The sequence below is a fragment of the Eleutherodactylus coqui genome, chromosome 1, assembly GCF_035609145.1.
Source record: "Eleutherodactylus coqui strain aEleCoq1 chromosome 1, aEleCoq1.hap1, whole genome shotgun sequence".
In the NCBI taxonomy this organism is placed as follows: domain Eukaryota; kingdom Metazoa; phylum Chordata; class Amphibia; order Anura; family Eleutherodactylidae; genus Eleutherodactylus; species Eleutherodactylus coqui.
In genome coordinates this window covers 421892203-421905616 of record NC_089837.1, presented here as the reverse complement: position 1 = coordinate 421905616, position 13414 = coordinate 421892203, and the positions used below count along the sequence as shown (strand labels likewise).

The window sequence follows — 13414 nt, the reverse complement described above, 5'->3', positions numbered from 1 at the left end:
GTTTTGCTCCCGAGCGGGGAGATACTCGATCGAGCAATTGTCCTTAGCGAGTATGCTCGCTCATCTCTAGTTAGTTCACATGACCATGCTGGTGTAGTGTATTAAGCGCACAATACATTGTGCTCAACCCCCATGTATTTACATTAAGATATTCAGCCGAGCTTATTTTTCACGCAACCCAAAGTAAATACACAGTGACTATGCACAAACCATGCGCACTATTCACTGCTTATTCGTGAAAAATGACAGCGCTTTGTTGCATTTTTTTTTGCAGGTAAATATGATGCATATTTGCGTGTGCAATAGAAACCGCAGAAGGACCGAAATACACAGTAAAAAAGCATTTTTTGGTCTGTGAATGCATTGCATAGTCACGGACCAAAATACGCATACGCCTATGTGAACTAGCCCTTAAGTCTTATTACTGTTCCACTAACTGAAAACCACATTCTGATGGATGTTGTGCACGTTTTTGCGCAGCAGCTGACAGCTCAGAGTGATGAAATGAAAACCACAGCACAAAGGTTTATAATGATCTTGTCAAATGCAGCAGATGAGCTGATAGCAGCGCAGGCAGCAAAGTTCACAAAGTACAGAAAATAGATCTTCAATGCTGATATTCTAATTGGATTATCTACTGCAGACAGAGAAACTACAATGCCAAGTCCGTCCTGACCACACAAAATGAAGGTAATAACAGCAACTAGATATATAAAATTGAGATACAATTCTAAGTTACCTGATAATAATCAAAACCTGAACTGTTGATTGTTATCATCAACATGAAATTGTACAGTATACCTTAATAACCAGATATTCACTACATAAAAGTTAGAAACATATCGCATTGATTAGTGATGGTTGGGGGAGGGTGGGGGATTGGCCCACATAAAGGCAGCCAATTCAACAATTTCCGAAAATACTTTGGATTAACCAGTTTAGGACCAGGCACTGTAAATATACGGCGCCTGGTCTTGCGCTTAAATCCCAGCCAATAGTAAAATTATGGGGGGAGGTGGGGATTTAAGCCTCCTGCTCTGCAATCTTAGAGGAGAAGGCAGGAGGGGTCCCTTCCTGCCTTTTCCTTCTCCGAGTACACAGCACTCATTGAGCGCTGTGTACTAGAAAGTGAAAATGTAACTTTCTTAGCCTCAGTGCTCTCAATTTTTAACATTTACAGAGAGTACTTCGGAGTAAGGGTTAACTGGGATAAAACCGGGCTGTTGGCGGTCAATCCCCCTGGGTCATCACTAGCCCTCTCTGTCCCCTGAAGTGGACAGATTGCACAACTATTCCCAAATAGGTGACGCTGAGATCTACTGACCGGGGCAAGAGACATGACAATGCGATGGGCTTCACTCCCATTGACCCTAGTTGGTTGTACAAAGCTAATTAAAATGAAGATATTACCCACATGTTTGTATATATTTCAGAACGCCCCATTCCAGATCCCTAAAAGATTCTTTACAGCTCTCTGCAAAATACTCCTTTGCATATTATGGTGGGGCTCCATCCCAAGAATCAATTTGGAAACTCTCTGCCTGCCCACGGATGGAGGGGGTTGGCCCTTCCCCATTTCTACTGTTACTACCTGGCTAATCAATTGGTATGTGTGGGGTGGTGGCTGTCATCGACCAAATTATAACCCACTGGCGTAACGCGAGCGCAGAGCGGTGGGCTCAGAACAAAGTTTAAGAGACTTATTACTAAGGGGTCCGACCTCGCGTGTAAGTGCCCTACCTGCACCCAGGTGCTTGATGGATACAGGAACAACTACACATATGTTCTGGGAGTGTCATGTTTTACAAGCTTATTGGAAGGATGTTCTTGAGTTCATGGAGATGCATCTGGAAATACAGCGTATCCTACACCCTAAGGTCTGTCTCCTCGGCCTTGTGGAGGACATTCCGGTTGATGTGGCAGCACGCACCCTATTCAAATTGCTTTTTTTCTATGCTAAAAAGGTAATATTACTTAATTGAAACATTCAATAAAAGCACTAGGGCTGCATGAGCTAAAAAGTTCACCAAGATATGGGGTCGGTGGGTTGACTGCAACAATACCGCGCTGGGCGTATCTGACCAACTCCCTTTTTTCTGGGAAAACTGAAGGTCTTTTCTCTACTGGATGTTGTGCCTTGCATGGACAATAGGTATACACAGTATTGGTACTGGAGCTGTGGGTTTAGTTTATAGTTATTTGTTCTATTTGTTACGATTCCCCAGGTTGGGAGTCTTGGTCTCCTTTGTTATAATGGCCAAAGTTCTTTAAAAGAAAAGGGGTGGGGGTATGATAAACCTGTAAAGGGAGTGAGAAAACTGTCATGTTTTAATTTTGTGAAGTATTCTAGATGACTCTCCCTTGTTCTGTATTGTGATGTATGATATGCCCAATAAACGTTCCTTTAAAAAAAAAAAAGTATAACTTTCACTGCAGGAGCCCGGGGGTCACGTGACCGCTGAGATTCCCTGCTGTAGTAGAACTGCATGGTCGTAGCAGACCCTGATCAGCTCTGTCAGTGACTAATGTCACTACACGGGTTGTTTTACCCTGTAACCGGGGCTCCTATGAATGCCCCAGCTACAATGGGAGAGAGTCAAATAAAAAAAAGCAAAACATGTGAATGTCACCCAGAGGTCTTGTATGATGTCATGGCGAACATAGATAGTAAAAAAACATAATTACATAAATAAGTAAAACAAAATCACAGGATAAAGCAGTATTATATACATAAGAACGAAAATAACCCAAAACCATCGCTACAAGCGCCCTATAATCCAGAACTATACATATTATATATCAAAACGTCCAAAACAAAATGAGGAACCCGTTACTATACTTTATTTTAGCGTAAATATACCCATTAAAAAAAAAATAACTAGAAATCTTAAAAAAATATATTTTTTTAGCATTTTACCCCCCAATAAAACTAAAAAACGGAAAAAAAGTTCAGTGAAAAAAAACAAAACAAAACAAAAGTCCTATATGTCACAGGGAAAAAACACAGCAAAAGTAATTTTGATAGCTAAAAGGAAAAAAAAGTAAAACCACATGAGTAAAATTCCTAAAAAGTGGCTGGTCCTTAAGGTACAAAACAGTGGCAGGTTCTTAAGGGGTTAAAGGGGTTGTCCCGAGGCAGCAAGTGGGTCTATACACTTCTGCATGGCCATAATAATGCACTTTGTAATGTACATTGTGCATTAATTATGAGCCATACAGAAGTTATAAAAAGTTTTATACTTACCTGCTCCGTTGCTGGCGTCCTCGTCTCCATGGTGCCGACTAATTTTCGCCCTCCGATGGCCAAATTAGCCGCGCTTGCGCAGTCCGGGTCTTCTTCTTTTCTGAATGGGGCTCCGTGTAGCTCCGCCCCGTCACGTGCCAATTCCAGCCAATCAGGAGGCTGGAATCGGCAATGGACCGCACAGAAGCCCTGCGGTCCATGAAGACAGAGGATCCCGGCGGCCATCTTCAGCAGGTGAGTATGAAGACGCCGGACCGCCGGGATTCAGGTAAGCGCTGTGCGGGTGGTTTTTTTAACCCCTGCATCGGGGTTGTCTCGCGCCGAACGGGGGGGGGGGGGGGGGGGTTTAAAAAAAAACAAACCCCGTTTCGGCGCGGGACAACCCCTTTAAGGAACACTGATTACAGACAAGTTAACTAAAAAGTACACATCCTAAACTACTTATTGTCTTCATCCTTTGCAATCTTCCTCAATAGCATATTATCATTAAAAACAATGCTTAAAATGCAAAGAAACCATTACAGTTAGGGCCCTTTCACATGGAACGACCCTTCAAAAAAAAAAAAATCATCGGCTCGTGCAGATCTGAACGACATTTGTTTAACCCAAGTACAGCCAACGACTGACCGAACAATAATTCTTCCACTTATTGTTCGTCGTTCAGTTTATGCAGACATAAAAATAATCAGTCATTGGCATCCTGCTCAGTCGCTCCTGTTCCTGGCACTGCCCCCTGAAAGAACACAGATCAACTGAACGAGTGAATGATGGAAAACAGTCTAACAAATATCTGTGTGTGCAAATGGTCTGCATTTTAAAGCAAATGACGTCACTCACTCATACCAACAAGTTCTCGCTCCGTGGAACAGGACCCTTATATCACTATGTTTCTGGATAAAAATCTAGGATTGGATCCAAAATAGAGATGAGCGAACGTGCTCGTTTAGGACAATTACTCGATCGAGCATCGCTTTTTTCGAGTAACTGCCTACTCGGGCGAAAATATTCGGGGGGGCGGCGGGGTGGAGCAGGGGGGAATAGGGGGGGAGCCCTCTCTCTCTCTTTCCCCCCCCACTCTCCCCCGCAACCCATTGCTCCCCCCCCCCCCCGAATCTTTTCGCCCGATTAGGCAGTTACTCGAAAAAAGCGATTCTCGATGGAGTAATTGCTCTAAACGAGCACGTTCGCTCATCTCTAATCGAAAAGGAAGGAAAAGTACACTTATTGTTAAAAGTAAAATCAAGCACATAGTAGGAGTTGTCAGAATCAAATGAAACGTCCTATGTGTGATTGTAACGCTAGTATAAGTGATTACAATATAGAGAAAAAGGATAATTTAGCGCAGAAAACTGAACACTTGCATGGAGGCTCTAGCACCCCATTGTACCACCTCTAGCTGGGTTACAAGATCTGATACGGGCAGTCATGGAGGCTCTAGTACCCAGTTGTACCGTCTCTAGCTTGGATACAAGATATGATATGGGCGGGCCTGGAGCCTCTAGTACCTTCTTATACCACCTCTAGCTTTGATACAATATGTGATACAGGGGCATGGAGGCTCTAGTACTCCGTGTACCGCCTCTAGCTTGGATACAAGATGCGATATGGGTGGGAATGGAGGCTCTAGTACCCCGTTTTACCGCTTTCTAGCTTGGATACAAGATGTGATACAGGCAGACGGACATGGAGGTTCTAGTATCCAATTGGGCCACCTCTAGATTGGATACAAGATGTGATACAGGCGGCCAAGGAGGTTCTAGTATCTTGTTGGGCCACCTCTAGCTTGGATGTAAGATGTGATACAGGCAGGCATGGAGGTTCTAGTATCCTGCTGTACTATCTCTAGCTTGGATACCAGATGTAATACGGGCGTGCCTGGAGGCTCTAGTCCCTTGTATCAAAGCTAGAGGCGGCATAACAACATGTGATACAGGGGCATGGAGGCACTAGTACTCTGTGTACCGCCTCTAGCTTGGGTACAAGATGTGATAAGGGTGGGCATAGAGGCTCTAGTACCCTGTTGTACCACCTCTAGCTTGGATACAAGATGTGATACAGGTGGGCCTGGAGGTTCTAGTATCCTGTTGGGCCACCTCTAGCTTGGATACAAGATGTGATACAGGCACGCATAGAGGTTCGAGTATCCTGTTGGGCCACCTCTAGCTTGCATAAAATGTGTGATACAAGTGGGCATGGAGATTCTAGTATCCTGTTTTACTGCCTCTAGCTTGGATACAAGATGTGATACAGGCAAGCATGGAGACATGCAGCTTCCGTATGGTATCCTGTGGTATATCAGTCCACATTTGCTGTACCTGAGCCTCTAGATCGTGCAAACTCATAGGCTGTCAAACTTGCATCGCTGATGGTCCCATACATGTTCGATTGGTGATAAATCTGGGATTAGGCAGGCCATGGAAGTATGGTAATGTTGTGGAATCATTCCTGTGACACCCTTACTGTGTGCGACCAAGCATTGCCAGTTGAAGGTTCTGCCATGAGAGATAACACATGTTGCTGCAGGATGTCCTGAACATATTACTGAGCTATCATTGACCCTTGTACCACCACTAGGGGTGACAGACTGTCATAAGCGGTGAACAACCCCCCACGCCACCATACCAACAGTGGGGGCAGTGTGCTGCTCCACAGCAAAGCCAGGATTGAGGCACTCGCCCCTAGGTCTCCAGACATGAACACAGTTGTCGTCAGTGCCAAAGCTAAACCTGGATTAGTCACTGAAGACAACCCTGCTCCTCTCTGTAGTGTAGTTCACAACACCAAAGCAAATGGAGGTGATGAGTATCAAAGGCAGTACACGAAATGTTCAGTGTGAGACCAGATGTCTTTTAGGCAAGCACCTGGGAATGGTTCCAACAGACACAAGGCCTGTGACAATGGTGCCACCTGTCTCTGGATGGCGGACAATGAAATAGCCCGAGATGTAGCTGCATGCCAAGTTTTGCAGCAAGACGACAACCCCTTCTAGGTGCTTGATTTCTTATTTTTTTGACAAAGAGTGTATATATTGTTTTTGCAGCCAATGTGCAACTCTTAAAAGTCCAAAAACAAAAAAGAAAATGGCATACCAAGAAATTTAGAACAAAGTACTCATTTGTGAGGTGAACTCACAGCAAATGTATAAAACCGGAAAATACAAACCTGCAACTGAACAGTATTGTGTCGTAGACCTCCCACAATGGAGTTGAACCTGGCAATCCCCCTTTCTTCTGCAGCCGTGGTTACTGCATCCAAGACTTTTTCAAGACTAAACGGAGACAGGATACATCATAGCGGGACATAAAAATGTCATGGTAAAAAACAACCAACACAAAAATTCAAAATCAATTTATAACACTAAAAAAAGTATAAACTTAGCAGATTGCTGCAAGGACACAGCAAAGTTTATGATGACAGCGTTGTTTGTTATCGTCTTGTTTCAGTATTCTTCATAAATTCACCAAATCTAATTAAATCACTTCAAGCAGATGGCTAGGAACAAAGAACATAAGAAATCCCAATTCACTCCTGAACAGAAGTGAGGAAAAAATATTTATTGCGTGTTAACAGTGTACTTCTGTCCTGTAAGAGATACACTACCCAACAAGACGTAATTAATTCACTTTTCAAAGGTAAAATCTTACCATGTGATCGCTGAATATCTCCCAGATGAGGTGAAGCAATTACAGAATAATTTTTATTGATGAGAACACATTAACTTGCAACTATTAACAGGGAAAAAATAAAAAAATAAAAAAATCTAGAAAAACGATATTCTTCGTTATGGTAAATATGTTGAGTGCAAACCAACGCGGTGTCTCATCAATAAGCATCCTAATGAAATGTGCTACCAGACGTGTCTGTGAATAAATATTGGGATATGACAAAACAGCGTCCCAGTGCAGCTGTCTGTGAGGAAACTTGTCATTAAACCTAATTGACCAAGACACAATGTACTTACATGTTTTCTTCTCCAACAATGCATATAGCAGACAATAACTTGACTACATCTGTCATCATATTAGCCTGCTTGGGATCCATGGCTTTGGCCAACAGTAAAAGGCTCCTTTCTTCTCCCATGATTCTCTCTAGTCCATACTGAAAGAAAGTATTATAGTGTTAAAGTAATGGTGATCGCCACCTTATAATGTTAAGGATATGCCAAGATGTTACGAATGGTGCTTGTCTAACCCCTAGCCCTGCTGATCATGACAAACAAAAGGGTTCCTTCGGCTTATTCTCTGCACATTGGCACCCCTTGCCACCAGCTGTGAAGAGAAGTGTAACACAGCTCCCTCAGCAGTGGGGAGGAATCGAAAAGTTGAAAAGTTTACCAACAAAACTGTTGTGGACGAATACCTATTTTGGCTTACTGGTTGCCTGGACGTGGCAGATGGGCCCACATGTTTTCATCAAAATATGTGCCAAGAACCTTCTATTTTTAGGTTGTTAGTATATATCGGAATTATGCAAGTTTGTTGAGATATTAAATATGTACGAGTGCTGAATAGTGTGTGTGTGTCTTACTGAATTGTGGCAGCCATGGCTTACGTGTATCTGTACATTTGATTTGTTGAAAGTGCTGTTGCTTTTTTGCTATATTTTGGCATAGTGACAATGGTGTAGGCCAAAGGCTCTTGTGGAACAGAATGTATACAATATATAAAACATTGGGGATGGAAGGTGGGACGGGGGGGGGGGGGGGGAATTAGGCTAAACTAGACGGACATATGTCTTTTTTCAACCTAACATACTATGTTATAATATGTTCAGATCAAATGTATTACAACAAAATAATGGAGATTTACTATGCAAAATGTGTCAGAATTCTGTCTTAAAGGGAACCTGCAATCTGCCTAAAGCACCCTAAATTAAGTTATGGTGCTGCTAGGGCAGGTGACAGGGAGGCGGTTGCTGGAATTTTCCTACTCAACTGCTTCCATAGACTTTGATGGGACAGCGTGAGCAGGGGACTCTGAAACAGTGTCAGATTATTGATTGGCTCATGTACTTCACTGGTGGAAACCAAGTAATGGTCGAGAATGAGAAATACAGCACCCAGCTCCCCGTCACCTGGCACAGCACCATCACACCTTAGTTTATAGCGCTTGAGGCAGGTGACAGGCACCCTCTACACTACACCAAAGTAGCATACATCTGTGCAATAGTTATTATAGGTCTTATGCACTTCTAGATACTTGACGCTTTTGAATAGTGTCTACAAACGGAAATGTGGCTAAACCGTGCCATGAAATCTACCAGATTAACTGTCAAATGCCTTGTTTTGTACACTAACTTTCGGTGTAAGGTATACCACATACTCCATCCATAATGTGCTATAAGAAACCGAAAAATACCTGGCAAGATGTACCAAATTTATCGTACAGCAAGAGCTAGTGAGAAATTTGGCACAGTTTATGCCGGCCTGGTTTAGTTTTTATTTATGATTATATTAATATATCTACCTCATCTTCCAAATGCTTCACAAATCATACAATTATATAACCATTACAGTACAGACATTACCTTGTTGTTCATGAATGCCTTCAGGCACTGGATGACTTTGTGCTGAATCCGTTTCTCTATTTTTTCATGTCTGAATTAAATTTGAAAGATTTGTACACAATTAAAAGAAATATTGAATGGATAAAGAAACCTTTATAGGCAAGAAAATAATTGTCCTAATAAATATTTGTCAAGGTTTATTAGAATTTTATGGCCTAGAACAAAAGCACACTTTAAACAAGTACGAGTGTTTATTCTCATGCCGGATTTGATACTCATTACCGTAAGCAGTAATAAACCAGCACAAGTTTGCCAATTCAACATAACAAATACCAGCACGGCACAATATAGCACTCCTCGAAAACCTGTGTTTCATGCTTCATATAGGATCCTGTACACCTACTGTAAACTACCAGAATATTTATGTAGTGCATGCATATTCCACAACACTGTCTGATTCACATCTCATGACGGTGCCAGGTTAGTCATATGCCGGACACTAATGGCGCCTGATGGGTGACAATGACTAGAATTCTGTCCATTGGCCTTCCATCATGGGGTCAAAAAAATTAAAAAACAGCACTGCATGTTGCAGTATTTTTGTTCCAGTAAATGAAGCAAAATTTGTGATCAAGGCCCCAAACAAAACCTTTATGTGAATGAAACCTAAAACTAGGGCTACACCTTGCATGGCTAAAGATCTCAGAAATGCCACATGAGATTGTAACCCAATTTAAGTAACTTGCAAGTTATTGTGAGCATGACTCAAGAATTCTAAGAAATCTAAGCTCATTGGATTGTGTTGCCATCGACAGGCTGAAGTAACTCGCGAGTCACAATGTGACATCACTCCCTTTCATTAGGTTCCAACATTGCACACCAATACTGCCATCTTTGGACGTGTAACGCGTGCCATAACTAAAGTCGCCGTGTAGCCCTAACAGAAGGGCAAACAATCCAGCTCATGTGGAACATATTTTTGAAAAGCTGCTACAACGGTACCAATGGTACACACTCTAGTGACAGCAGGACTTGTCATTAAAGTTAAGGGAGTCTTTTTGTCAAGTCACTGATTGAGACACAATCATGTTCCCCTTCAAAACAAGAAAATCTTTCGAAAAGAGCAACAGCGTAATTTTAATCCATGTCACTTACAGGGCGAAATAGCGGCTTTAGAAAAGAGGAAGTGAAGAGGAGCACTATTTGAGGCAGCAGCCAAAATGCCATCCTCAGCTTTCACTATATATTGAAGTCTACGTGACAGGTCAAAGTTGGCCTACAGCTGGAGCCTCTTCTTTTTATAACAGTCTACTAACTTTTGGGTGGTTTGGAGGAATTTTTTCTGGACCTTGTCCAAAAAATGGTTTTAAAGAGGTGAATTCCATCTAACTACATTATTTGTACTGCTGCTTTATGTTTGCATGATCAAGCAGTCCAGTAAGGATTTAGTGGACACTGCTGGGTCACATGTGAAACACATTCTGAAGCCTTCTTCCAAAAACTCACTTAGCGCTACACTGGAACATGTTGTACATCTACAAATGTGCTGCAACAAAATTGCAAACCATGTTACTTTCGTAAAGATATGTAAAAAGCCAGGGTAACAAGAAGGAATATGCAAAAGAGGTCCGCAAAGATAAAAACAAAAGCTTTCAAATGTGCTAAAAGAGCATAAGTTCTGAAGACAAACAGGGAAAACCCAACGCTTACCATAACTGACTGTAAAGCCTACCAAAACACCATAAAAAGACAGAAAAATCTGTTCCGCTAAAACCACTAAGCTTGTTCACTGAAGTGAGGAGCTTATTTTATATTCTACTATCGAACAAATCTCTGTTGTAAGGCATCCCACACAGGATTCTACCAACAGAGAGGTTTAAGGAATATATCTGAGAATTAGGGGATTATTCAAGTATATTGCAATTTTCAGCCAAATTCAATGAAATTGGCCACTGAGGGACTCATTTAATAAGGCTGAGAAGAAGAAAATTATAATAAAGTTGAATTGACTTGATTACATTTTCTGAGGACTGAATTTAAAACAATTGGTGATGCTTATAAGTGGTCCGGGGCACAGAACTGACATACATAAATCTTGGCAGGGGTGTTTGAAATCCATTATCCGGAAATATGGAAGAAAAGAACATTTCAACTAAATAGTTTGAATTCAAATATAATTTTTGCTCTTCCATATCCAGGTTTTTCTAAAAGCGCAAGAAGAACAGGAAAAAAAATAAACAGAAAGTTAAATACATCTGGGGAAAAAGTTTAACATGTTTCTAAAGAAGAAGCAGGACTACAGCCTCAGCCATACAGGGATGCTAAGTGCTGGTCTGAGCAGTAATGTGCACTTAGGAATACTTTGTGCAGAAAGTTGGAACTATTTTATAATGAAAAGAACAGAACTTTTATTTGCAAGTTGTAGAGTCTGTCAGATAAAACGTTTCTAATGTAATCACCGACAGAGTAATAAAACTGCAAATTTAAGAGAAAAAAAATATATAAGTATTTCAGCTGCAAATATTACTATAATTAAAGGGGTTATGTACCCCTTGATGGTGTACAATAGGAATATGCCATCAATGTGTGATCGTTGCCTATCTGATGACTGGGAATCCCATCAATCACAAAAATAAAGGGAGGTACCATGTTCCAATACTAGGTACACTGCACAAGATAGTAGAGTCTAGTAAAACTCAAAGGGATGTGGTATTTCTGTAGAGCATTGCAAAAAAATTATGTAACAATATGGTTGTATGAGGTATAAAACTTATTATATACAATTACAAAATACCTAGAAAAATACATTACCGTTTTCCATCCACCATATTTTCTAAGATGTCTAACAGCAATCCAAGACCATCATAACCAAAGCTTTCCACCCAACTGAAAGAGAAAAATATAGTACAATATAAATATATAACTAGCATCAACTACAAGTTAAAAAAGGACATTTAAAATATGTATAAAGAAACAGAACTTAAAAAATAAATACAGCGTTGAAATAATCACTTCAAGTTAAGTGATCCTTAAAGGGTATCATAGACTTATCAGTCAATTTTGCCCAATCATGCGATGCATGGGAGACGAAAGTGAGAAACATTTAAGCGATGTTTCCAAGCTCTTCTCTTTTATTGTTTCAATGCAAAATGTTATATAGTGTGGCATCCTCCACAAAGTAAATAATTCAAAGTCTGCAGAGTGTGTTATACTTCTCTCTTAGTAACAAATTACAAAGGTTAATTATGACAAAGCTGCATGTTACGTGTCGGAGACCCGGTTATTAAATATTTCACTACAATGTATGTCTTTTACACACAAGCTTCTTCCTATGCACACAGCACAAATATGCACACACTACGGCAAAAAATATAATTCAATACTTTCACAAGAGCCAAACACAAAAAGCAATAACTGCATTTACACCACAATAATAAATGTTAGAATCTTGCAGGGTTAAGAATTTTATTTACTTTTGTGCATAGAGATAGGATAAAAAAATGTAAAATATATGTAACACAAACCTAAAAATGCAATGCCGATTGAAAAATATGAAGCAAAACTTGTTCCATTAGTTCCATTTAAATGTATAGGAAGCACTCAATACTTGCAAATAAACCACTCAAGTATGAAATAAATTGAATTCCTCAAAAATACATGCTCAAAGACACTTTAAAAAAATCCAGATCACGTTAACACCCTTCTACAACACTCTGCACTTAATTTTATGTAAACTTTGGGTATCTAAACTCTGTTAAGAGATTCAAAAACGCATTACACAAACAAAGATCCACTATGGTTTGAAACAAATCTCCCCCCTCCCATCCTAACTGCACAAACTTACAGCACATTTATATAAAGGATTATTGCTAGAGATGAGCGAGCGTACTCGTTAAGGCAAATTACTTGAGCGAGTATTGCCACTTTTAAGTACATGCCCGCTCGAGCCAAAAGATTTGGGGGTCAGCGGGGGCGAGCGGTGAGTCGAGGGAGTGAGCATGGGGGAGCGGGGAGGAAGAGAGAGATCTCTCCCCCCAGCCCCCCATACCCACCCGTTCCCTTCCCCCCGAATCTTTTGGGACGGGCATGTACTTGAAAATGGCAATACTTGCACTCACTCGTGTAATTTGTACGCTCGCTCATCTCTAATTATCGCTTAATTCTGCCCCTAGTATACTCTAGTTCCTAAGAGAGTGGTGGTAGGACTTAAAAATGACTTTCTCCAGAGAAGATACAACCAAAACCCTTGGTTTTTACACATGGGTCTACAAAATACTTACAAGATGGTATAAAACTCCTGCTAGCTTTTTTACACTGAACCTTCTACCTACGGACTGCTGCTGAGGTTGAGGATTGCACACCGGCTTCCTCCTCCACATTTGGTGGGACTGCCTGAAAATTAAACCCTTTTGGGTGCAAATACACAAACAAATCAATACATCTTTTTCTTCTAAAAGTTTTCTCGAGAAGCAGTCTTCCTTTGGAAATCTTCCTCTGACATCATACCCTCAAATAAAAGCCTCCCAGAATTGCTGTTCTGGGCGGCTAAACGTCTCATTCCCTTACTGTGGCAAAACATGGAACCACCCTCTCTTTGTGAGTTGGGAGTGTTCTTCGAGAAAAGGGTTTCTCTAAATCTGCAGTCCGTAGTTAGGTTATGTTAGG

General features: G+C 41.0%; 1 protein-coding gene across 3 annotated transcripts in view; it reads right to left on the bottom strand.

Moving 5' to 3' along the window:
• Nucleotides 1-13414, bottom strand: part of DIAPH3 (diaphanous related formin 3) — a 611019-nt gene that overhangs the window by 357444 nt on the left and 240161 nt on the right. For all 3 annotated transcript variants that reach the window (XM_066581399.1, XM_066581379.1, XM_066581388.1), the window contains 4 exons: nucleotides 11561-11635; nucleotides 8771-8840; nucleotides 7206-7342; nucleotides 6407-6512 (listed from right to left, as the gene is read on the bottom strand). In XM_066581399.1, the coding sequence (XP_066437496.1) occupies nucleotides 6407-6512; nucleotides 7206-7342; nucleotides 8771-8840; nucleotides 11561-11635 (388 nt within the window). The remainder of the gene's footprint in view (nucleotides 1-6406; nucleotides 6513-7205; nucleotides 7343-8770; nucleotides 8841-11560; nucleotides 11636-13414) is intronic.